The following is a 26500-nucleotide window of genomic DNA, read 5'->3' on the forward strand; positions in this document are numbered from 1 at the left end:
TAAAAATAATATAGGTGGCAGGATAAAAGACCATTGACCCACAGCATAAGTCAACCTAGGACATAGTTTTGTGCTTAAAAACTCAACCAGAGAAAAGCTTGGAACTACACTGGGATCCCAAATACAAATGTGGTCATTGGCTGACTAATAAAGACTTTCTCTTGGCAGTATTCTCAGGTGGAGACCTCACAACAATACATAATCAATGAGGAGGTGGAAACATTACCCCCTTTTCATGAATACAAAACTGACCTTGAAATTGTGGTTAGGAAAAGCTTAAGAACCACACAGGTAGGCCTCAGATTCATTTCCCAATGGAGAAGTCTCGGACCCTCTTTTCAGCATTCATAAGGAAGAACATTTCAGTTATTCAAAATCAATTAAAGCGTAATATATTTCCATCTTTAGAAGAAGGATGGTGTTTGTTTTTATAGTTTAATTTTTTCTGCTATAAGACTTTCTACTTCAGACTTGTTAAAAAGAGAAATTATATAAAGATTTTCAAACGTCTTTGATAAAGAGAGAGCCCAATGCTTTTATTAAAAATTAAAAAGTGCTTGGAGCTCTAGTAATTTCATCTAGGAAATGAATTTTCTTGTGTCCTGGCTAGCTAGTTAATATTTAACACATAACAACACATAATGCAAACCCCTGTGAAATCAATGAATATGCCTTGAACTACAGTGCCATCCCTCCCAAGCCCCAAACAAATGTGACGACAGTACCAGTTTATCAGTGATGGCACCAAACAGTATTTCTTTCATTCAATTCATCATCATTATCATCATTGTCATCATTGTATGTGGGTAAGAGACAGAGTCACAGAGAGAGACTTTGTAGAGTCAGTTCCCTCCTCCCGTCTCCATGGGGGCTCCAAGGATCAAACACGGGTAATTATATTTTGAGGCAAGTGCTCTTGCCTGCTGATCCGTCTTGATTGTCCTCACATTTTTCTTACATTTCAGACTTATTTCTTTTGATTTTATATGTATGGGTTTTACCTGAATGTATGTCTATGTACCATGTGCATGCAGTTCCCTCAGAGGCCGGAAGAGGAGGGGGGTCATATTCCCTGAAAGTGGAGTTATAGATGGCTCTGAGCCACCATGTGGGGACTGGGAACCAAATCCCTGTCCACTTAAAGAGGAACAAGTGATCTTACCTACCCACCCACTTCTCCAGCCCCTACTGCTTTTTCAATGTCAACCACAGTCCACTTCTCAGATTGCTTCAAGGGTGCAGGACCATTGGGTTGCAACAACTGTCTACCGCTTTACCAAAGTGGTTCTTAGAAGCTTTGGGCTAAGCCCCACCGATTTCCTCTCTGGAGACTGATCTTGTGGGGGTGAAGCTGATATAATTCTAGCTGATAGTAGCAAGCAATACCTCCTCCATGGACACATGACTGATGCCCTCACACGAGGCCCCAAACCCTGAAAGTCCTTGTGCTTGGTTGAATGTTTCTTGATCTAAATCTTGAAATTATGAACACCTTCAACTCACTACACAACCCAGCCTGGCCTTGGACTCACAGAGATAAGCCAGCCTCTGCTTCCAGAACCCTCAGATTCAAGGCAAGCACTGCCGTGCCCAGCAACATTTCTACTTTACACAGGATCTCCCAGTCTCCGCAGCACAAGAGCAAACATACTGTTCATACATTTCCTAGAAAACACCTATCTCATCGTCTCCAAAACTTAATCAGTCTGAGTAGTTAATCATTTACCTTTCTGTCATAAAAGACTAGACTTCCATGCACCTAAGTACACTCTCCTGTTACCTCTCAGCCATCACCGTCTTCACAGCATGGAAAGCCTTGCGTCACATAGTCTCAAGGACTCTTAGGCCGTTGACCAGTGTGCTGCCCAGTGAGCTTCGTCATTTTCGTCTTCTGTGAGATAAGTTAGTTTCATTAAGATAAATGTGGCATGTTAGTTATGTTAGATCTTAGCCTATGCCTTGCTTTCCCTACTGTGAAGGAATCAGTAAGCGTGAGAAGAAACCGTAAGAATGAGAAGACAACAGAGCTCTCTCCATCCAGAAGAACCTGTTCTGATGTCTGCTGAGGTTGTTTGAACACCACCTCTCTTCTGTCGGCCATGCAGGGACAGCAGAGAGGAGAGCAAGCACAGGGTGGGGGAAGCAAGCGAGCAGTCACCAGACCAACTAGACAGGTGAAGATTGCGCAAGACCAGCAGAGGAACACAGCTTTGCACGTCCCTTCCATTACTCAAGAGTCACTCCACCCCAAGGAGGAGACAATATCAGGAAGGAATGGGTGTGGCCAGTTTCAGCAAAAAATTACGTTGCTCAGCATTGTCCAGAAGCAGCATAGTTGCAGGTTCCAGGGTCCATTTTGGACAGTGGACACATTATTGGTAATCAACACTGTTCAAAATGTTCCCCATTTTTATTTATGTATAAAAATACTGGGGACTAGAATCTGTGTTGTTCCCTTTACAATTTCTGATGTCATGAGAGTCCATAAGTCAGTTTTTCCTCCAACTCAGAGCACAAGAGCTTAGGAGAATGCTTGTATAGATCTAGATCTACCGATTTAAGAAGAGGGTTTGATGAACTACATAAGTAAGACTTACAGAAGATATCATCCAAGCTAGTTGGGCAAAACAGACTTCATAGAAATGCCATCTAAAGACATCTTAAGATAGATTTGAGGATCCTGTCAGTGGTGGTACTCACCTTTAATCCCAGCACTTGGGAGGCAGAGGCAAGCGGATCTCTGTGAGTTCAAGGCTAGTCTGGTCTACAAGTGAGTTCCAGGACAGCCAGAGCAACACACAGAGAAATGCCATCCTTAAAAAAAAAAAAAAAAAAAAAAAAAACCCTATAGATTTAAAAACTCCTATTGCTGTGTGTCTAAGACATCAGTCACAAACCAGAGTCGTGTAGGAGGCAATTTCTTTCTTCCCCTTATTTTACTTTTTGTTTTAATGTGGTTCTTTGTTGTTGTGCTGTCTTTGTTTTGTTGGTTCTGTTGGTATGGGTTCTTAGCAGTAGTGTTGTTATGTGACTCTGTTCCTGGGAGAAACGAACAGTTGTCTCCTCATTCCAGCTAGGGAACTGACCACATACCAAAGTACAGCTACCACCAAGGTCCAACTTTGTCAGCCAATGAGCTTTATTAGGCGTATTTACAAGAGCATGAGTGAGGGGTTATTTACAGGAGCAGAAATGACTATAAAACAGCTGCATCACCAAAGTCCACCCAGGCTTGGATGGCACTTCACAAAAGCTGGAAACCTAGAGCGTACTGCACAACTTGCAGACAGCTGAACAGGATGGAGAGTGTCCTTTCCTGGTGGCTCAGTTGCTCTGAGCCCCTTCCTGGCAGCTCAGCTGCTCCCTGCTTGTGCCAGGCAGCTAGGCTTGCCTAAGGGTATCTCTCAGCAGGCTTTACTGTTTAAGCTTTCCTGCAGGATGGAATATTTTAATCTCCCCCTAGAACATCCTGTTGTTTTAGCTCCCTGTAAACATCCGTTTTAGGAAGCTTCCCTGCAAGATGGAAGGTTCTAATCTGGGAGGAAGCTGGTACACAAATACAGTCTCTCTTGACAGGAACTTCTTTGGAGAAAATATTTGAACAACGATGTCAAGACACATAAGACCTTTTTGTTCCCCAGAATTTCAGGTGACTGCTGTTCCAAGTCTTCTCCTTAATAGAACAGGAATTTCTTCCCGCTTCCCAATCCCATAACAGTGGGACCCTGCTCCTGTACTCTCCTACTTCCCTGATGAACACTACCCAAATGGTCCCAGGTCTTACAGTTATAAGCAAGCCCTGCCTTTGCTCCTGAAGAATGGGTTCGTTTTGACACACTCAGCTTACATGTATTTTGGGCAACATTATGCAGCAGGATTTGGGGTTGTAAGACTTTCAGTCACTCAACAACAATTAGATGTGTATTTTCTTTCTCCACAGTCTCGTTGCCCAATGCATTTCTAATGCGGGCCCAGAAGAGTGGTTGCTGGTGAGCACTGTCTGGCCAAGTGATAAATGTCTGTCTGTTTACGAGTTTCCTTAGTCGGTGGTAGCTCGACAGCTTATAATTAGGAATCTCTTCAAGGAAGATCAAGATAATGACATCCTTGTGCTCATAGAACATCTTCATGGTGGCCAGCTGGACTTCAAGTCGGCACCATTCACTATGCAGGTATTGGTTACTGACCACACATAAAGTTTTTCGGCTTGTGTTAATTGCGTTCTGGATGTTCTCAAAGATGTCAATGCCGGGTTCAAAGTCCCGGTGGTGAAGACAAAGCTTAAAGGTAGTTTGGTTGCCTTCTTCCAGGGCTGGAACAAGCTCTTTATATACCCAGTCCTCATCAGTGGCTGAGAAAGAGACAAATGCATCATACAAGAACTTCTTTTCTGTTTTGTGCCATTTAGTGAGGTACCAAGCCCTACATATATACAAACAATACCACAGAGATGAAATCATCTTGGCACTGAACCAAGAGAAGACCATGGTAGTGAGGACCATCGTGAAGGAACAGAAAAAATAGACCTTTCCAAAGTCAAAATTACACATGGCATCATCAAAATCTATAAGCAAACTCTGGCTGTCTGGCTGCTGACAAGGGTAGCTCCGGAGGAAGGGGATGTGGACCTCCCCTGTGTTCATTGACCAGTTCTTGAACCACATGTTGTCACAGTTGCACTGAAGTTTGTTCCCATAGACATCAAAAAACACCAATGATGTCAGATTCTCCAGATGACTTTGATTAATGACCTTCAAGTTGTTGAATCTTAAAGATAAGATCTGTAGGCTCTGTAAACTGGAGAACAGGCCAGGAATCAATGAATCTAAGTTGTTATTTTCAAGGCGCAGGAGCTTTAGCCTTTTGAGTTTTTTGAATAAGGAGGCATTTAAATAGAGACTTCGATCTCCACCTTTTGTTCCTGAGATATCCAGCTTTGTGAGATTAATCAGAGGGTCAAATTGGTAGTGGTCCAGGAATACGGAGGGGTTTTTTCCTAGGAGTAACTCCTGCAAGCTACTCAGCCCTTGGAAAAGGTTCTTCGGAACAACCTGAATCCCATTTCTTTGTCCTTCTAGGTTGAGCTCTTTCAAAGATTTGAGCTTCATAAATGGAGGATGTTGAAGGGTCATAGTAGTTTCATATTTGATGCTATTAAAACCAAGTTTCAAAACCTGAAGATTTTCCAGGCCGGAGAAAACGTGTTCCTGAAAATATGACAAGCTATTGTACATTAGGTCAAGGTGATGGAGACAAGTGAGACCAGAGAATGCATGCGGCTCTATAATTTCCAGGCGGTTGTGGGAGAGAATCAAAACATTGAGTTTTTTCAAACATTGGAAGGTTCCATGGTTGAGAGTCCGGATATTGTTGGCCTCAAGATCTAGGAACTCTAGATTTGGAAGCTGAGTAAAGGAATGCCTATCAATTGTTACTATCCAGCACCTAGCTAAATTGAGCTCCTTCAGTGAAAATAGCCCACTGAAGGCCAGGTTATTGAGTTCTGTGATGGGGTTTTTTCCGAGAAAGAGAGACTTCAAGCCCTTCAAGGGTGAAAAGGCAAAATCTGGAAAACCTTTAAGCTTGTTGTGGCTCAGATCTAGGATGCTCAAGTTCTGCAGGGAACCCCAGGTCCTGTTGCTGATGAAGGAAAGCTGGCACTTGTTCAGATTCAGTCTTTGGAGACTGGGCAGAGCATCAAACTCACTGTCATTGAGATGAACCAAGTCACTGTTTTGGCCCAGGTCAAGAAACAAAAGCCTGGTACACTTTGCCAGATGCTTAATGCCCTCTGCATTGGTGGCATTCTTCTGAAAAACCAGGGCCTCTAACCTGGGTAGGTTTTTGAGGAGGTGACAAACAGTTTCCACATTTAAGTGACCATGTCTAAGCTCCCGGTTACTGAGGTCCATAACCCTTACATTCTGTAGGTGTTTGGCTGAAAGCATCTCCAATTTCACCAATGTTCCACTCAGATTCAAGCTCCTAAGCTGGGGCAGAGTTTCCAGATACACATTCTGAATGACTCCGTGGCCATTCTGGGAAGCACTTAGCGTGGTTAGGTTAGGCAATGACAAAGCAGAGAAATTTAACTCCATTAGTTTGTTCCCCTGAAAACTCAGGTGGATCAGAGAAGTCAGTGCCTTAGGGCTGTGGTCCAAGTAGATGATGCTGTTGTTAGTAAGATCAAGATGCTCCAGGCACGGAAGATACTGGACTGCTTCAAGGATAACAGAAAGATCGGTAATGCTGTTTCGCGAGAGGCTCAAATATTTCAACTTGACAAGAGGAGTAAAGGCTCTTTTGTGAATATGGGTAATCTGATTGTGGCTCAGGAGCAAGGTCTCCAGATTGGGTAGGCCCTCAAAGGACTTATTCACACTTTGAATCTTATTTTCCACTAAATTTAGAAGGGTCAAATTTTCAAGTCCCCTAAAGGCACCTTCATCGATTTTCCAAATTAAATTCCACTCTAGTCTCAGGTCCACCAGAGCAGACAGATTAGTGAAACTCTGGGGAGGAAGGACTTGAATGTAGTTCTCTGTCAGGTTGAGGTGAGTAGTATATCTAGGTATGTCACTAATGGCATCTGTCAAGTTAGTGATCTTCTTCCGAATGCAGAACACATGGCGAATATCAAATTCATACTGTGTGCACTTATTGAACCCATATGTCTCTACCAGAGACAGCAGAGAAAGCCCTATTAACATGACCAGAAGTTGGAGAGAAAGTGCATAGCTGCCCCAACTCATCTTGACTGCCCCAGGCATCCAGGTTACAACAGAAAAAAAATCCCGTCACATAGGCGATTCTCATGTTAGAAGGCATGCTCTTTACATAGGAACTTTCCTGAAAAGAAAAACAAAGGTTTTTAGTTTAAATTTCTCTTCCCTAATAAGTATTTTATAGTTTGCTTCAAGGAAACAAAAAGGTAAATCCCAGCATCATTTTTTTCTTTTTTCTGAGGTAGGGTTTCTCTGTGTAACAGCTCTGGCTGCATTGGAATTTGCTTTGGAGATCTGTCTGCCTCTGCCTGAGTGCTGAGATTAAAGGCATGTGCTACCATCACCCGGCCCAACATTAACTTTCAAAACTCCCTTCCAGAACCCTGTCTGTTATCAAAAAAGGTGACTGCTCTTTTTTAGCAAGCAAAAATTTCAGGACACAGAACTGTAGGAGCCAGCCATGTTATGCTAAAAACGAACAGATTGCCCAAAGAAGTTCTTTACTTCCAACCATTATCACCTGCCAGTATAGGACTTAACCACCGATAAGTAGTTTACCCTGAAGCAATTCTGGTTGCTGGAAGAACCACAAACTGAGATTACCCAAGTACCAGCCAAGAACAGACCATTCAAAGGAAATGCCTAACGTTCCAATCACTGTAGATAGGATCACCTGCTAGCACACACTCACCAGGACACTCCTAGACAAATGCAGCCAATCAGGGGTCCTGAACCTCAGAAACCCCTCAACCTCACCTTTACTACTATAAAAACCCAACTCTAACTGAGCTTGGGGCTCTCCATTTATTTCAATATGTTGGACGTGCAGAGAGACAGAGTTTGCAAACTTACATAAAATAAAGGCTCTTTGCTTTTACGTACAGGACTCGGTCTCCTTGTTGGTTTTTGTGGGACTTTGCGAATTTGTGCATAACAAGAACCAAAGGAGGCAACGTTATGTGTCATTTAATTTATGTTAATCAAGAAGCCCCCCCCCCATTTGTAGGCTGATACCTGAAATGCCATCACTACTGATGCATTAGATGGGCTGGGAAAACGGAATGCCATATATGACACAAGTCACTTCTGCCTCAATGTGAATGAGGCCATATGATCAATGATTTCACCACAATTTGCATTTGATAGAGGGAGAAGTGAGTTGGTAAAGTTTTGTACTTGAGCTGGACTGAAGGATCAAAAGGAGGGGAGGGATGGAGGTGGGCAGAAACATTGGGCATGAGGAAGAAGAACACTGAGATAACTTGACATAATTTGAGCAAGATGCCCTGACTAGTGAAGGGCAGGAACACGATATCTGAGTATTTATGATTTGGAGACTCTGTCTATATATTTGGTAGCTTTTTTCCCCAGTGACTTACTTGTTTATCTCCATTCTTCAGTTTCTTTCTTTTTTCTTTTCTTTTTGATGTTTTGTGAACACTCTTGTATAGTCTTTGTATATCAATCCTTTGTTAATATCAATATCTCCTGCCATCTATAATTTAACATTGTCTACGAACTCCTTTGTTGACAGAAAAAAATCAGTAATCATATGGTATGGTGGTTAGTTTTAATTGTCAACCTGAAAGAATATAGAATCGAGTAAGTTAAGTCTTGGGGAGGGATTGTCTTGATGAGATTAATCTGGGAGCTGTCTGTAGGGGTTGATTTAAGTATATTAATTGATGTGAGAAAACCCGGCCTAAAAGTGGGTGGCACCATTCCCACATTTTCCTGGACAACATGAAAATAGGCTCCGTGAGATGCTGTTTTCTGCCTGTCTCCTGGAAGTATTTAGATCATGTTATTTTGAGGACTCGATTTCTTCTTATTTTCTAGTTTGATATAGCAAGGGTATCAAAATTTTTGTTGGTGTTGATCACAAAGATAACAAGCTGAATTCCCTTATTTGTTTTTAAAATGGGAGTGTTTGTTATATTAGGGGTTATCATTAGTTAGTTTAGTTTTTGTTGTCGTTGTTTATTTTTGCTTTTTTTCTAAGACAAGGTCTTACTAGGTAGCTCTAGTTGTCCTAGGACTCACTATGTAGGCCAGCTCAGCCTTAAACTCAAGCTCACAGGGGTCTTGCCTACCTCTGCCTCCCAAGGGCTGGGGTTAAAGGTGCTCTCCAGTATAACCAGTGTAGTTTTATCTGTTAATATTATGCCTTCTGCAAGTAATTGAAATTATACCTTTCTGTTTTGAATTCACTCATTTTCTATGCCTTTCTATTTGATTTCCAGATGTGATCACAGCTTCAAATACCGTATTGAGTAAGTTACAGCACTGACAGAGCACGTCCTCTTGTGAGTGAGATGACATCTATAAGCTTCCTATTAATTATTATTTGTCACAGTTCGTGACAAATGTCAAGACAAGAAAATGCCTTCTTATTCCTCAATTTCTAAGTTGGGGAAGGGGAGGATGGCTGTTTACATCGAAAGGGTGCCAGAATCCTTGGACTACAGGACAGGCACTACAACTGAGATGAATAAATTAACTCAGTGACAGGGAGCAGAGGTTTATGGCTTTTTGTCATTGTAGTTGTTGAGAAAAATGTCCCACTCTGGAACTCACTATGCACCCCAGGCTGCACTGTGGTAGTTCTCCTGTCTCAGTCTTCTGAGTGATGGAATTAAAGGCATGCACCACTATGCCTGTAATGATCTGTTCTGTCCCTTTAAGAGACAAGCCACACCACACCCTCCCACTCCCACCCCCACCCCAACCCCCATCCACTGAGGCAGGCAGATCTTCCTGCTTGCAGTCTGGGTCTCTTCTTATTCCATCTCCCTCTCAAAAAGGCAGCTTATTATACAAGAGCTAGTTCCAGGACAGGCTCCAAAACCACAGAGAAACCCTGTCTCGAAAAAAAAAAAGAAAAGAAAAGAAAAGGCAGCTTATGTCTCTCCTTTCTCTCTCTCCTCTCTCTCCTCTCTCTCTTTCTTTCTCTCTTTCTCTCTCTCTCTGTTCTTCTCCCTTCTTTCCCCCTCCATAACCCACTAAATAAATAACCAACCTCACTCTGCATGGCGTGGCAATCCATGTCTCTGTCTCTTGCCCCACCACATGGTTTCCTGCCTGGGACCAGCCGCCTGCAGTGTGGGACCTGTGCCATATGTGCCTTGCCTGGGACTGGCTGCTCTGGGGCCTGCTGCCTGCCCCCGCTCAGAGACCTGCAGCGTGGTCTCATGGCCCTCTGCTCCCTGCAGCCACTCAGGGAGCCACAGCATTTTTTTTATTACTCCATCTCAATGCACAAGAATGAAACAGAAAAGAGAGATCTATAAAAGTTAATACTAGAAAAGGAAAGATGGGGATAGAGACAGGTGTTAGAGCACAAGACCCTGAGTTTGGGTCCCAAGATTCTCCTACAGCAAAAGAACTTTCTGGGCATGGTATCCATGCATATAGTCCCAGCACTCAGGAGCTGAGGTGGGATAACAACTTGGCTGAGGAACCTGAGACCCAACTGTGCAACTCAGAAAGAATGAAAAAGGGAAAGAAGAAAATATAGGAAAGAAGCACAGAGGGCAATAGAGGAGAGGGGAGGGAGGAGAGGTGGGAGAAATGGAGAAGGAAGAGGAAGAAATAGTAAATCCACATTGCGTAATGTGGCTAGAGGAAACTGGGTGGGGCAAGATGACATTGCTAGATTAATGTGCTCTTTGTTCTCAGAGAAGACGAAGGACAGTGATATATGCTTTCAAATCTACCAGAGTTTGCTACAAAAATACAGTAAATGAAGGGCACTAGCCATGAAGAAGTCTGAAGGCAAACATGAAAAACTTTCTAAACATGTAACTATCCCATGCTTCAAGGGACAGAGAGGGGAACATCATCAGTGAAGTTGTCCTGGGGCAGGGCTGGTGGAGGAGACAAGGAGCAGACAAGGAGCAAAAGTCTGAACAGGAAGCTGGGGCCTGACAGCCATACAAAGAGAATTTTTAAAGGTGTGGAACTGCCTTCAGCAGGCTTGGCAGGTGAGATCCCAGCACACAGAAGAGAGAGGCAGGGAGCAAGCCAACCTTCAAAGGCACTGCTCTTTCAGCTGGATTTTAAAAATAACATTACATTTGAGTGTGTGTGTGTGTGTGTGTGTGTGTGTTTTGTGTGGACAAGTGCACAACAGCTCGAATGTCGAGGTCAGAAGACAATGTGGGGGTTTGTTTCTCTCTTCTCATCATTTGGGTCCCAGGGATTAATTTAAACTCCAGTTGTCTCAGGTTTGGCAGCAAGTGTCTTTATTTGCTGACTCTTGCAGCTGCATTTTACAGGCTCACTCACCACAATGGTTTGATGCCAGGGACTCTTGAAAGAACAAGGCAGAGAACTAACCCCTTCCAGTTGTGACATTAATAAGGCAAGGATGCTTAGTGCAGTCATACACGCCTATAATCTGAGCACTAGGGAGACCTCAAGAAAGATCTGAGAAACAAAAGTCAATGGTTTAATTATATTTAAAAAAAAAGTCAATGGTTTATAATGTTGTATGTCTTTGTTTACAAACCCCCAAGCCTAACACTTATCTTTCAGCTAGGACTACATGCTGCACTAAACGTACCTGAACCCAAGTAAAACAAACAAAAACTCAAGTATCTGGAAGAGAAAGTGGGTGAGCAGGATGTGGTAATTATGCCTAGAATCCCAGCACTTGGAAGGTAGAAGCTGGAAGATTGGGAGTTGAAGGTTAATCTTTCAGCAATATGTCAAGTTTGAGAGCCTGGGCTACATGAGCCCCCTTTTCAAAAACCAAGCAAACAAAAACTGTGAAGTTGGAAATAGTGAAACACATGTATAATCCCAGCACTGAGGAGATGGAAGCAAGAAAATGATGAGGTTAAGGCCAGCCTGGTTGCGTTGTGCCAGGTGGTGATGGCGCACGCCTTTAATCCCAGCACTCAGGAGGCAGAGACAGGCAGATCTCTGTGAGTCCGAGGCCAGTCTGGTCTACAGAGCTAGTTCCATGACAACCAGAGCTACAGAGAGAAATTAGAAACCCCCTGAAAAATGGGTGTCAATATGTCTCAGTAGGTAGAGGTGCTTTCCGCAAAGCCTGATAGCCTGGGACCTACATGGTAAGACAGTTGTCACCTCCAAGCTGACCTCACCTTCACGGACACAGCATGGCATGCACACACTCAACATCTCCACCCCTTCACACACAAAACAAAGAAATTGTGTGTGTGTGTGTCTTTAAATGAGTGGATGCAAGCCAGTACAAAGCTACTGCAGAAAGTTAAAGTTTCAATTCTCTAAACACTTGGGATTTGGTCCCCACTAGTCAATTAAGGAGCAAAATAAATACATGAGAAATGGGGAAGAATGAGCAAGTACAAAACATATGTAGGAGCTCATTCACAGTGGAAACAGATAGGCAGGTGTCTTGTGTCTCAGCCTGCAGATTCTATTCTTGATTCTGCTCAGTCCTTATCAGCTTGCCAAGCTACTGTTTCTGTCTTTGCTATGCACTGGCCTTTAGACAGCCAGTCTTTCCTGCTCCCCACTGAGATGCAACTACTTTTAGATTCAATAAGCTTCTGAACCTGCTTGTCAAATCAACACAGGAAAGGGAGGAGCTTGCTTCTCCAGGCTCCAGAGACCAGCTAAGGAAACTGCAGCTCTGATGAGGAGAGCTCCCACTGCAGAAACTGCAAAGCCAAGGGAGCCTTTCAGAGGCTCAACCAAGGCTTTAAAAAAATATTCCCTGCACTGTTTGCAGAGAAGAGACTGAACCTACAATCTGTAACCACATTTCAGTTATTTGGACTCTGTTTCTCTTAAAGCCTCAAAATCTCCTCTCAGGTTAGGAAATTTTAATTGAGTGGCAAAGAAACCCCAATAACTTGTTATTCTGAGTTTTTGTTGTTATTTTGTATGTGTTTTGTGTGTGTGGTGTATGTACTTGTTTGTGTGAGTGTGTGTACATGAGTGAGTGCCTGTGCACATATATGTATGTGTGTGTGGAGGCCAGAGGTTGATCTCTGGTGTCTTTCCAGTTTCAGGGATCCTTCTGTCTTTGTCCCCTAACTGTGCCTAGCATTTCATGTGAGCTCTGGGGATCTGAACTCAGGACCTCATGACTTGTCACCTCCCTAGCCCCCTAGCATACTTCTTATTTTTTTAAAAAAAAAAGGGTTTTATTTTTATGTGTATGAGTGTTTTCTTTTCATGTATGTGTGCACCATGTAAGTGCTTGCAATGGAAGCTACAGAAGGTTGTGAGCTATGGTGTGGCTACTAGGAATTGAACTTGTGTTCCCTGGAAGAGCAGCCACTGCTCTCAATTGCTGAACCATCTATCCAGTACCCTAGCTTAGTTTTTTTCTTTTGTTACATGTTTTATTTTGAGATAATAGGGATTCCCATGCAACATTGGGAAACAATACAAAAAATGCCACTATACCTTGAATCTTGATCGTCCCTCAGAAGCCCATATAAAACAATAGGGATGTTCTATCGGGAACTCACCAAGGCCAGCTGGCCTGGGTCTGAAAAAGCCTGGGTTAAAACCGGTCTCGCTGAACATAGCGGACAATGAGGACTACTGAGATCTCAAGAACAATGGCAATGGGTTTTTGATCCTACTGCACGTACTGGCTTTGTGGGAGCCTAGGCAGTTTGGATGCTCACCTTACTAGACCTGGATGGAGGGGGGTGGTCCTTGGACTTCCCACAGGGCAGGGAACCCTGATTGCTCTTTGGGCTGAAGAGGGAGGGGGACTTGATTGGGGGAGGGGGAGGGAAATGGGAGGCGGCGGTGGGGAAGAGACAGAAATCTTTAATAAATAATTTAAAAAAAAAAAGAAAGATTGTGTCCCCAGTTGTAGCACTGCAGGAGAGGTGGTGGGACCTTTTTCAAATAGAGCCTAGCAGGAAGTTATCAGGCCACTGGAAGCATGTGCTGGAAGGGACTAGTGGAACTCAGGTCCTCTTTCTTTCTCTTTTTTTTTCTTCAACCACAAGAAAATAGCTTTTTTTTTTTTTTGTACCACATATCCATTCTTACAGTGTGCTGCCTCAGTACCAATAGATCAAACCTGAAAGCCCCTCACCTGAATTACAGTAATGGGAATGGACTAATGCAGATGTTTGTACATTTGGCCCGGTTTTCTTTCATGATTCTGTCAAGCAAACTTATAGTGCAGTATCACAACCAGGAGATTGACACTGATGTAATCTCCTGATTATATTAGCTCTCCTTGGTCTTGTAATTGTGTGTATGAACTCAGATCTATACAATTTTATTGCACACAGATATGTTTGTATATCCAGCATCACATTTTAAAACACAAGATGGTTATAATTCCACAAATAACTTCTAACTTGGTCTCTGCTTCTCCATGCTAGTAATTTTAAGAATGCTATACAAATGGAATTAGGCAATATATGATATATAGAAGTTGATTAGTGTAGGAGTTCCTTCTGTTTGTGTGTTGCTTTCATAGGATAATGAATAAAGAAACTGCCTTGGTCTAGTTGATTGGGTGGAATTTAGGTAAGCGGAGAAGACAGAACTGAATTCTGGGAGAAAAAAAGCAGAGTCAGAGAATCACCATGGAGCCACCAGAAAAAGACAGCTGAATCTTTCCCAGTAAGCCATGGCCTCGTGGTGATATACAGATTAATAGAAATGGGTTAAATCAAGATGTGAGAGTTAGCCAATTAGAGGCTAGAGATAATGGGCCAGGCAGTGATTTAATTAATACAATTTCTGTGTAGTTATTTCGGGTGTAAGCTAGTTGGGTAGCCAGGACAAACAAAATCATGAAACAGTCGATTTTTTAAATTGCACATAATTCCTTAAAGATTGACCCAAATTGTACTCTTTTCATTTCTGTGTAGGAGTCCATGTTGTGGATATGCCACAGCTGGTTTATCCACATCAGTTGATGGACATCTGAATTGTTTCTACCTTTGGCTGTTTTGACTGAAGTTACAATGAACATTTATGTACATGGCCTTTTTTCAAAATGTACATCTTAATTTCGCAGACAACTATTAATGTCCTTTCAAACTCCCAAATTTGTAGTTTAGATTTAGGACATATTCCAAATATACTCCCACACTATTGAATAATGTGAAAGATTAATTAATCTCCATTATGACTCAACATACATAACCTTAAAAATATGTTTAAGACAAATGGGACATGTACATCACACACACACACACACACACACACACACACACACCCTCACAGGGCTCAGGAACCCATCTGAAAGATGAATGGAAAGAGTATAAGAGCCAGAGGTGAGGAAGGCCCAGAGTGAAAATTATCTTCTGGCTATGACACGACCACTGCTTTTATCATCTCAGCAACTGTGGCTGCCAGTGTAAGACCAACACAAGAGGAAGCCAGTTAACACTCTATGAAGCTATTCCCAGTTGATTGTATCTGGGGAAGGGAGGGTCAGTTTTCCTTAGGGCTATGGCTCCTGGTTGGTTGACAGCAATCCAGCAAATTACCACTCTCAGACATATATGGCCAGCCCAAATTGGATTTGTTGAGTTATTTAAAAAAGAAGGGGGCTGGAGAGATGGCTCAGTGGTTCTACCTGTTCTTCCAAAGGTCCTGAGTTCAATTCCCAGCAACCACATGGTGGCTCACAACTACCTGTAATGGGGTCTGGTGCCCTCTTCTGGCCTGTAGGCATACACGTAGAAAGAATATTGTATACATAATAAATAAATAAATATTTAAAAAACAGAAGGGGGCTGGAGAGATGGCTCAGTGGTTAAGACCACTACCTGTTCTTCCAAAGGTCCTGAGTTCAATTCCCAGCAACCACATGGTGGCTCACAACTACCTGTAATGGGGTCTGGTACCCTCTTCTGGCCTGCAGGCATGCATACAGACAGAACACTGTATACTTAATAAATAAATAACTCTTTTATTAAAAAAAGGAGGATATGAAGTTGGGAAGGAGTTCAGGGAGGTGTAATGGATCTGGGAGGAGTGGAGGTGGATATGATCAAAATATGTTATATAAAATATCAGAGAATTAATACAACATTAAATTTTAAAAAGAATTAAATAGCATTAATGATATTGTTCAGCATGGGGTTTGATATGATGTAGGTTCTCAATGAGTGTCAGTCCTTGTTCGGCAGGAACTGGGGCTATAACAGGCAGTGTCCCTACAAGACCAAGAAAGACAACTTTCAGCTATTTAAGTATGTTCCAAAATGACCAAAACATCATGTTCATTGATAACATTGTCAGTTTTCAATTTTTCAGGGCCTGTGTGACCAGGTGATTGCTTCTAAGACACACAGTATCACAGATAAACCGCAATGCATCAGAATCCAGGGGGAGTCTTCTCCCTATAGGGGAAAACCAGCCAGAGTGAGATACTGGATCTGGGGTAGGCTGAGAATAAAAGGATAGGGGAATGGTGAGCAGGAAGAGACAGGTTTGAGGCCTAGACGGTTGTGGAGACTAAGGAGATAGACAAAGAAGACAAGCTCACTACGCTTTACCGTTTTGTTTTGATTCTGGAGATGGAACCCGGTTCCCACACATGGGAGACAGTGAGCACATTCACAGCCCCAGCTTTATTGTTGGACATGTGATTTGGGATGTCCTTCTGCCAGGCAGGAAATTCTAACAGAGATATACAGAGAGAGTAGGAGTCAAAGAGATGGCATGTAGCTGCCAAAGAAGAAAGACGCCAGAACAGAACCTTACTGGGTGAGCCACAGTCTTGTGGCGATACACAGATTAATAGAAATGGGCTAATTTAAGAAATAAGAGTTAGTTAATAAGACCCCTAAGTGTTGCAATTAATATAGTTTCTGTGTGATATTCAGGACAAAGCGGCCAGGAAACAAGCAAGCAGTCTCCGCCTCAGATATGTTGTATAAAGTCCTACACTGGCTGTTTGGATGCTCACCTTACTAGACCTGGAAGGAGGTGGGAGGTCCTTGGACTTCCCATAGGGCAGGGAACCCTGACTGCTCTTCGGGCTGATGAGGGAGGGGGAGTTGAGTGGGGGAGGGGGACGGGGAGGGAAATGGGAGGCAGTGGCAGGGAGGAGGCAGAAATCTTTAATAAATAAATTAATTAATTAAGTAAAAAAAAAAGTCCTACACTGCGCCTTTAAGAAAAACCAACAGGCTGTAAATGTCACTCAATGGTAGACTGCCTAAACCTGTACATAAGAAAGAAGGAAGGAGGGACATGGACAGAGGTAGAGAGGGAAAGAGGAAAATGGAAAACCTGCAAAAAGCCACCCCCCTGCACACACTTTGAGACGGGGTTTATGTAGCCTAGAACTCACTGAGATCTGTCTGCTTCTGCCTGTGAACTGCTAGGATTAAAGATGCAAGACACCACCCCTGAAAAATGTTGGTACATCCTTTTAAAAAGAAAATGTTAACATTGGCTTTTCCCCTTGACTTTTCCCTACAGAGACCCACTAGAGGACTGACCTTTCAAGTTCACGTGGACCTACATAGGGTGTGTCCCGTTGCCACGCCTCGGCAGCACTGTCTAGATTCTAAAACCCCACAGGCCCTCGCACTCTCTAAACTCTCGGCCACCCCAGAGAGAGCACCTGAACTTTGCAGTCCATACATTCCCTTGGAAACAAGGAAGAGCAGTGGCAGATTCTTAGGCTGACATACCCTGACAAAGGCTTAGCTTCGAGGTCAGCACAAGTTTATTTCATATACCTACTTTGTGATTTACCACGTGTGCTCAAGTTCCATGCTTTTATCACTTGTTTCGGTTCATTTGGAACTCAACTGATGACCTTTCTGAGCTTAGTGGCACACACCTGCAATCCTAGCTCTTGGGGAGGTGGAGGTGGGAAGATAAAGATCTCACGCCAATTTCAGTGACCTATTGAGATCAAGGTCACTCTGAGCTCCGTGAAGACCCGTCTCAAATATCAAAAACCATAGCGCCAGCAAGGTGGCTAAATGGGTTAACAACGCTCACTGCCAGGTCTGATGGCCTGCGTTCAGTCCCTGGATCTACATGGTAGAAAGAGGGAATTAATGCCGGCAGGTTGCTCTCTGACCTCCACACGTGAGCTGTGATGCATGAACATGAGCATATACACACAGACACACACACACTAAACAGACAGACAGATAGATAAATGTAGTCAAGAAAAATAGTGACTCGATAACTAACAACTCTTAACTCACTGGAAAAGTTCGCCGTGAGCATGGATCCACCCAGGTCCTGGACAGGCCAACGGCTGTCACACATGTTAATGCTAAAAAGAGTTTCCCACAGAAAACTAAAGTGAACCAAGGCACCATGGGCAGAAGAGCAGCAGGGGAGGCACTGTTCTGTGTGGTGGAGGAGCTGAGAGGTCCTCTTTACACTGCTCTGGAGTGAGAGCCATCTCCAAATTCCTAGGCCATTGTAGCAAAACCCAGAGGGCAGCGCTAGAAGCCACTGCTCGGTTCACCAAGGAAGTTTTGCTCCCGTTACGAGAGCTGAGGATGAGTACAGACTGGGCAGTGGATGTGAGGGCTAGTGTAGACTGGGCAGTAGACCTGAATCTCACTAAGGCCAGGAACATTTGTCTTTCAGAAGTAGTACAACATAGCAGCGGAGCTAGAAAACAGCCATTCCCTTCATTCCAGCCACTAGGGACTTCCAGAGCAGATGTGGTTTGTAGCATGGTGTCTTTCCCATGCTAGAAGCTGGCTGGGTCAGCTGCTTTTATGTGGGAAAGTAAAGAGTGCAAGTAGGATTCAGGCAGCATAATCCACCACTGCCCTTGACTCACCTTGGTGATCTTGGAAAACCCAGCTTGAGAAAGATGGATTGTGACATTTCAACAAAGGGGTACCCAACATGCCTGCCACCATCAGCTCCTTTCCTAACAGAGATGGAGAGTTCTTGGTTCTGTGGTTTACTCCATCCTGGGATCCGCCACCTGCTGACCTTAACCCTTAGTATAACCACTGAGCTATACTGCCAATCTGGCCTTGAAATCCAACAGAGAGCCAGGCATGATGATGCAGGCCTGTAATCCTGGCAGCACTCAGGAGGCTGAGGCAGGAGCATTGTTAAATCCAAAGCCAGTCCTCAGAGTGAGTTTCAGGCCAGTTTGGGCTATGAGTGACATCCTGTCTTTAAACAAACAAACAACAAACAAAAAGAAACTAGAGAATCTCAAATCTAGAAGAGACTTTCAAATCTTATGAAAATCTTGCTGCAGGCCCTGGACTACTATAAGCAGAGGAATGCTGAGACTACGTGGCAAGGCCTGAGAGCTCATAACACCCTGTGGTGGTATGCACACTTGCTTAGCAGTTACTTCAGACCTGGATGTTCTTTCTACAAATAGGAATTGGCACACATTATATAGGATAAATGTACAAATGATAAATGCCAGTAAACACAGTACCATTAATACAACTCATAGTCCTGAGACAAGCTAAGGATAATGCAAGACCATCTTTGCTGGATCTGATTTTATAGCCCTGCAGTCACAACTACTAGGAGGTTGACACAGGAGGACCACAAACTTAAGGCCTGCTACAGAGTAGGTTCAAGGCCAGCCTGGACAATTTTGTTAGACCAGTCTTAAAAACAAGAAGGTCTGGGATAAAACTCAGTGGTAGAGCGCTGGTCTGGAATGGACAAGCTCCAGTATGATACCCACAGACTATTATGTTTCAAACAAAAGAAGAAGATGCCATATGAAAAATGACTATGCACAATTTAATAAAGAAATTGAGACACTGATTATGAGAAGGTCAACAAAAATAACAGGAACTAACAGAGATCCAGCGGATTGCAACATCCTGGTCACTCCCACACATGAGGCCGAAAGACGAGACAGTCTATGAGTTAAAAAGAGGAACAACATGATTCTCTATTTGGAGAGGATAGAGCAAAGGTGGCTTTAAGGGAACTAAGTGTCAGGACAGTTGAGGTATTAGTATGAGAATATAAAGCTGTCTTGGACCCATGCATTCATCTGTGAACTCATTCTACACACATGTCCCCTGCCCACCTCAGTTACTCTTTTAGGTGATGTGTAAGAGACATTCCTTTCACTAGAGCATGAACTCCTCATGAGGGTATCTCGCAAGGGAAAGTTCTGGAAAGGAAGAAATATAGAGAGTGACTATTTTATCTAGATTTATGCCTACAGCTCAGCGGGGCCATTTAATGAGCTCCTCCTTTGGCTCACAACAATATGCTGCTTTGCATGATAAGTTATTATAGCTGCTCTTCACATGCAGATAACAGCTATTACTGTCATGTATTGTGCTCTAGTGCTTGTCATGAAAGATCTCAATTGTTATTCCAACCCTACGATACAGGTGTCAGACCGTTATCCTCCTTTTCTAGACGAAGAATCTAAATGTGGCCATAGCCATACCAGTATCTCCCTGGGTGCTGCAGTGGGCCAACCCTACTTTATAGTAACTTGTATTACTGGAAAGCAGTAGTAAAAAGTGCAGACATGGGGGCTGGAGAGATGGCTTAATGGCCAAAAACATTTGCTGCTCTTTCAGAGGACCTGGGTTTGGCTCCCAGCATCCACATAATAGCTCACAACTATCTATAACTTCAGTTCCAGGGGATCCGATGTCCTCTTTTGACCTCCACAGGAAATGGACATTCGTGTAGTACACAGACATACATGTAGGCAAAACACACATGCATATGGAATTAAATAAATATAAGAGTTGTTAAGTGCAAACATTTTGGAAGAAATGTGATAGGCTTTGATGAAGTATGCTACCCACGACTGGAGAAATACAAAAGCAAAGAACACCACAGCCCATGGCAAGAGTCTAGCAAGAAGTATAACCCCACCTGGCACTGTATCATGCAAGGAATGGGGTAGTTATGTGACATATGAAATCAATGACTTCCTCTACTTCTATGTGGGGCATGTGGCCATTCAGCTCTGGTTAAAAGCGTGAGATATGTCAAGCATGCTGAGATCCATCTGAAAACCCAAGTTGCACTCTAAATTCCAAAAACCAGAACTGGCATTGTCACCCTTGTTAAGGTAACACTTTCATCGTGTTTTGTACAGAGAAGCCTCTGTACTAGTTAATTGTGGTTATGAAATTATTGATAAATCAGTTGGCATTTATACTTTTTGCTTCCTTTTTTCTTTTCTTCTTTTTTTTGTTTTTCAGTTTTGTTTCTTGAGACAAAGTCTCATGTAGCCCAGGCTAGCCTCAGACTCACTATGTAACAGAGCGTGCCTTAAACACCTAATCCTCCCGCCTCTGCCTCCCCAAGGACTGGAACTGCAGGTATATGCTGTCATGTTCAGCACTGTGTTTGTTTTTTATCCCATTCTTCTGTGTCCTCTGGCTTTTTCTCTTAATTCATTCTTTCAAAAACTAAGCCTTGAGCCAATGAGAGGTCTCAGCAGGTAAATTTCCTGTCGAGCCTGAGAAATGTGATTCCTGGATCACAGGGTGGAAGGAGAGACCTGGCTCTACATGTTGTACTCTGACTTCTACACATGCACCATGGCATGCACATACACAGGCATTCATGTATTTGCATACACATAAATCGGAAAAAAAATCTGTTGTAGGTATGAGAATAAAAAAATAATATAGACTGGGCATGGTGGCACATGGTTTTAGTCTCAGCACTCCAGAGATAAAGGAAGGTGGATCTCTGGGAGAAATCCTGAGTTCCATGCTGTGGGACAATGATCTTTTATCCTGGAACTTGTATTATTTTTAATAAAACACTAATTGGCCAGTAGCCAGGCAGGAAGTATAGGCAGGGAAACCAGGCAAGAAGTAGAGGTGGGATGACAAGAACAGGAGAATGCTAGGAAGAGGAAAGGTCAGTCTGCAGTCATCATCCAGACACAGAGGAAGCCAGACACAGAGCAAGGAAGATGAGACTGCCTAGCTGAGAAAAGGTACCAAGCCACATGGCTCACAGACAAGAATTATGGGCTAATATAAGTTATAAGAGTTAATAAGAAGCCTGAGCTAATAGGCCAGCCAGTTTATAATTAACATAGACCTCTGTGTGTTTATTTGGGACTAAACGGGTGTGGGAACTGGTGGGACAGAAACCTCCGTCAACAGTTCCAGGCCATCCAGGGCTATATAATAAGACCCTTTCTCAAAAGAAGGAGAAGGACAAGGCAGAGAAGGAAGAGGATTTCTGAGTGTTTAATTGTTGATCTCAAGCTCATAAATACAAGGACTAGGACTGAATTCCCATTAGGCACAGTAGATACAAAGTTTTTTGTATATAATATTTCTAGGGTTCCATAAAAATATCTTATTTGTGTATGCATGTGCATGTGTGATTGCTGGGAGCCGATTTGAGTGGCTGCCATTACAAGATGGCATTTGGCCCCGGCCTCGCTTGATAAATAACTCCATATTAGGCAATGCAATGGAACCGTGCCTCTCACATATGTGCTTAGGGCCAATTCCGTGGCCAGGAGCATCGACAGGCGCGCATAGGCCAATTCAGGCACGATTCGTTCCCATAATAAAGGTTGCAGTACTTCCACCAGAAAACAGGGTGAGATGTTGTGATCTAGCTGCCCACACTTCCCCTGACCAGCAGGGGAACTTCCTTGTGGCCTGTAATTGACAAGGATGTTTGTTTCCTTTCCTGCCGGTGGGTCTCCAGAGAAGCAGTTGAAGTATCAAAGGTTGCTAGGCAGACTCCCTATATAAGCAGCTGCAGCTCAGAGCTCCGGGCCCCTTGCTTCCTGCTCTCCCTTTAACCAAGAGGCTCCAATAAAGCGTGATTGGGGAAGAATCCTCGTCTGGTGGCTGTTCTTTCCTGCTGGTCAGGGAGTTCGCCGCATGTGATCATGTGCACTATATGTATGCAGTACCCCCAGAGACCAGAAAAGGGCATTGGATCTCCTGGAACTGGAGTTGCTCACAAAGCTTCCAACCACACCACAGCAAAGCAGAGTCTCTGTCTCTACCCTATTCTCACTACAGATAAAAAATATGCTCACAAAGCTTCCAACCTCACCACAGCTAAGCAGAGTCTCTGTCTCTCTCTTTCCCTTTCTCTCCTCTCTGTCTCTGTCTCTCTCTCTCTTACACACACACACACACACACACACACACACCCTTCAGGCAACAGGCTTAGAAATATAGTTTTTCCCTCAACACTGAACCCTTCATAGCACTGAAGTTTGAGAGGCAGGACTGGCCCCACAGGGAACAGCCTTTGACCTGTCCGCAGTCACATCAAAACAGGCAAGAGATAAGCTGAACTCAGAAAAGAAGCCTACGGGTGTTCTCTTCGCAAAGCTTAACCTGTCTCTGGAGCATTCCTGAGCTTCGTTTCTGAGTAGGCCCATGACCCTATTGGTTTTCCTAGCATTCATCAAAGGCATTCCTGAAATGGGCAGGGGCTTAGGAGCTGTGTGAAGCTAAAGATGTCTGAAGAAGTCCTGAGGAATATTATGTAAGAAGCAGAACTTCTTGACTCATTTCCAAACTTCCAACACACACTGACAAGCGGTATATGTGCCTTGAAGTAAGGCCCCCAGTGTCTTTGAAGTGCCCTGTTAGTCTCTAATAAAAGCTTTCTATGACTTTGAAACTATAAAGACTTTACTACTTTTATAATAATTCTAACCTTTTTCTATGGAATTAAGAAGATGTATATAGGGGCTGGGGAGACAGCTCAGTGGTTAAGAGCACTGGATGGTCTTCCAGAGGACCCTGGTTCAATCCCCAGTATCCATATGGCAGCTCATAACTGTCTGTAACTCCATTTCCAGGAGATCTGACGCCTTCGTATGGGCATACATGGAAGCAAAACACGAATACACGTGAAATTAAATAAATAAAATGCTTTTTTTTTAAAAAAAAAAGTTTCTATTGCTGCCCTTGGAGTGTTCTGTCTGTCTCTCCCTCCTCCCATTCCTCCTTCCCTTCCCCCCACCCTCACCTATCCCTTCTCTCACCTTTTCTCTCGGTGTGGCCCAGGCTAACTACAAACTCTTGGATTCAAGAATCCTCTTGACTCAAATTCCAAGGTCGGAATCTCAGGGATATACTACTCTATTGACCTGTAAATTGCTTGGCAATGTTATTATTTGATCATCGGTGTAAGAATGGAGGAGAGCCTCCATTTTTACAGGAAGTACACCAGAGTCCGGGCTCTAATCTAATGGGTCTGTGCAACTTGCTGACCAGAGAAAAAAGTCTCATAATTACTTAGAATTTCATAGCTTACAGTCCTACCACATAATTCTCCATAAAGTTTTTTTTTCATTTATTTTATGGATATTGTGCTCTACCTCTGTGTATACCTGAACAACAGAAGAGGACATCAGATTCCATTATACATGGTTGTGAACCACCACATGTTTGCTGGGAATTGAACTCAGGACCTCTGAAACAGCAACCAATGTTCTCAACTACTGAGCTGTCTGTCCAACCCCTCCATAAAGTTTTATAGAAAAGGGATGTCCACTGGGCAGCAGGGCACACATCTTTATTCCCAGCACTTGGGAGCAGAGGCAGGTGGATCTCTTTGAGGCTGAGACCAGCCTGGTCTATAAAGCAAGTTCCAGGAGAGGCTCCAAAGCTACACAGAGAAATCCTGTCTCAAAAAACTCAAAAAAAAAAAAAAAAGAATAAAAGAAAATAATAGAAGAAAAGGAAAGGATATCTAGTCCATAGAAGTAGCATGAGTTGGCACTCAGCTAGTAAATGATATGCAAGATTATCTTTCAAATTCAGGCCTCCTGACCTCAATCCAGAACTCTTACCACTTCAGCAAAGAGGGTGCAAACAGATCTACGCATACTTGTTCTACCCCATTCACATAGCAGAGGTGCTGGGCACCTCTGAAATGCAGCAAAACCCTGTCAACATAGAGTGCTTGTTTGCTTAGCATGTGTGAAGTTCTGGGTTCCATTCTCAGCACCAAACAAACCAGGCTTAGTGGCTCATACTTTTATTTCTATCACCAGGAGCATCAGAAGTTAAAAATTACCCTGAGCTAAACATTAAGTTCAAGTCCAGCCTGGCATCCTATCAGAACGAGAAAGAGAAAATTGGTGAGATGGAGGAAGGGATTGAGGAGAAGGAAAAGGAGAGAGAGAGAAAAAAAAAAGAAATAAAGGAGAGAGGGAGAGAAGGAGGGGGAAAGGAAGAGATAAGGAGAGAGAGGGAGAGAGGGAAGGAGGGAGGGAGAGAACTTTTAATCCTAGCACCAAGGTGCACGGGACACTAGGGCAGGAAGCCAATTCTGGTCAATCTGGGCTATTGTGGCACCGTGGCCCATTCCTTTAATCTTAGCACTTTGAAGGCATTGAAGGCAGAGGTAGATGTGTTTTTGTCTATGTACTCATTCCCAGGCCAGCCAGGGATATATAGTGAGACCCTGTCTTAAACAAACAAAAAAGCAAAGGAAAGTTTAAAAAAAAATTAAAGCTTATTAAAATAAAAAAGATAAATTTGCATATGGTACTTGGGAAAGTTTATTATCCAAAGCATTGAAGTACACTTCAAACACAACAGTAATTTGCATAGCAGATTCTGCCCAGTAGGTATTGCAAGGCCTGCCAAATTTTTAGTTGCTGATTAATGGGTTACGGGATGTAGTTTATTTGGTGGAGTATTTGCCAAGCAAGCACAAAGCTCTGTCTTTGATCCCAAGTACTGCATAGACTGAGTATGGTAGAGCATACTTGTAAGACCAGCACTCAGGACTCAGGAGGTGGACATAGGAAGAGCAGAAGTTCAAGGTGATCTTCAACACCTAGCTAGTTTGAAGCCCACTTGGACTACATAAGACCTTGCCTTGATAATAATAATAATAATAATAAAGTGTAAGCACCAGGGAGCAAGGATGTTACTGTAATAAGAAAGTAAATGCCACTCCCCCTGTGTGCAGTAAGTGTTACTACTGCCAATGGTGGGAGTGATGAAGTGAGTTATGTTGAATTAAAAAAAAAAGTCTGGGTCAGAAGTGGTGATGCATTTTTGCAATCCCAGTACCCTTGAAGCAGATCAGTGGCAGAAGAGCATCATTGGCTTTTAGAGAGCTCCAGGCAAACTTGGGGTATGTAGCCATATCCCCATTTGCTATATATTGCTGAAACGGAATCAAGTCAAGGAAAACGACATACCTCGGAGAAGCTCCTGGCCCATGCCACAGTTCTTCATCTTCTCTAAACAATGACATTCTGTCTCTGGACTCTTAGAAACCTCGTGATGATTGTTCCAAATTCTTAAAACATGAGATACTTCCTTCCTCTTCAAACTTCTTCTTCTTTTTTTTTTTTAATCCAGACATGGTGGAGGAGGGGGATAAGGAGGTGTACTTTATATAGACCAAAACCTTGCCTGATGTGTATGGCAAAACCAAACAATCTTCTAAGGAGATTTCACCTTCTGCCCACTCTACTTTCCCCCGAGTTTCTTCCTGTGTAATCAATCTCCTTTGGGGATGTTCAGCTGGATTAAGCCCTGGTATTGAGAACCATCCTGCCCTGAACCTAGACCTGTACATCAAGGTACCAGTGGTAACTAAATCACGGGATCAGGATGTCTGACTCTGTTTCCTGACCCTTGACTCATCATCCCACCACACATTTTGTTGCCTAATTGATGCAATTCTATTCTGTATTTACTTCATTTTGGGGGAACACAATTTGACTTTTCTCCTAAAACTGTGGTCATGAGAGGCTTGTGAGACTGCCTTAGTTTGCTTTTTGTTGCTCTGATAAAACATTAATGAGAAGGGACTCGAGAGTGGTAGTTCATCTTACAGGTTACAGAACACCAAGGCAAGATACTCAAAGGTAGGGACCTGGA

General features: G+C 43.2%; 1 protein-coding gene across 2 annotated transcripts; it reads right to left on the bottom strand.

Moving 5' to 3' along the window:
- Window positions 1-2986: 2986 nt before the first annotated feature.
- On the bottom strand, window positions 2987-25940 carry LOC126493462 (toll-like receptor 13). 2 transcript variants are annotated; one of them, XM_050130479.1, is made up of 2 exons: window positions 25813-25940; window positions 2987-6849 (listed from the first exon to the last, which is right to left on the bottom strand). In XM_050130479.1, exon 2 carries the CDS (start codon window positions 6768-6770, stop codon window positions 3900-3902), a length of 2871 nt encoding a protein of 956 aa, XP_049986436.1. In that variant the 5' UTR covers window positions 6771-6849; window positions 25813-25940; the 3' UTR covers window positions 2987-3899. The 2 variants fall into 2 exon arrangements, with proteins under 2 accessions (XP_049986436.1, XP_049986437.1); XM_050130480.1 differs by lacking the exon at window positions 25813-25940 and adding an exon at window positions 8105-8326.
- Between the last annotated feature and the right edge of the window lie 560 nt (window positions 25941-26500).

Source organism: Alexandromys fortis, unplaced genomic scaffold (assembly GCF_014885135.2).
Source record: "Alexandromys fortis isolate MF-2015 unplaced genomic scaffold, M_Fortis_MF-2015_v1.1 scaffold_326, whole genome shotgun sequence".
NCBI lineage: Eukaryota > Metazoa > Chordata > Mammalia > Rodentia > Cricetidae > Alexandromys > Alexandromys fortis.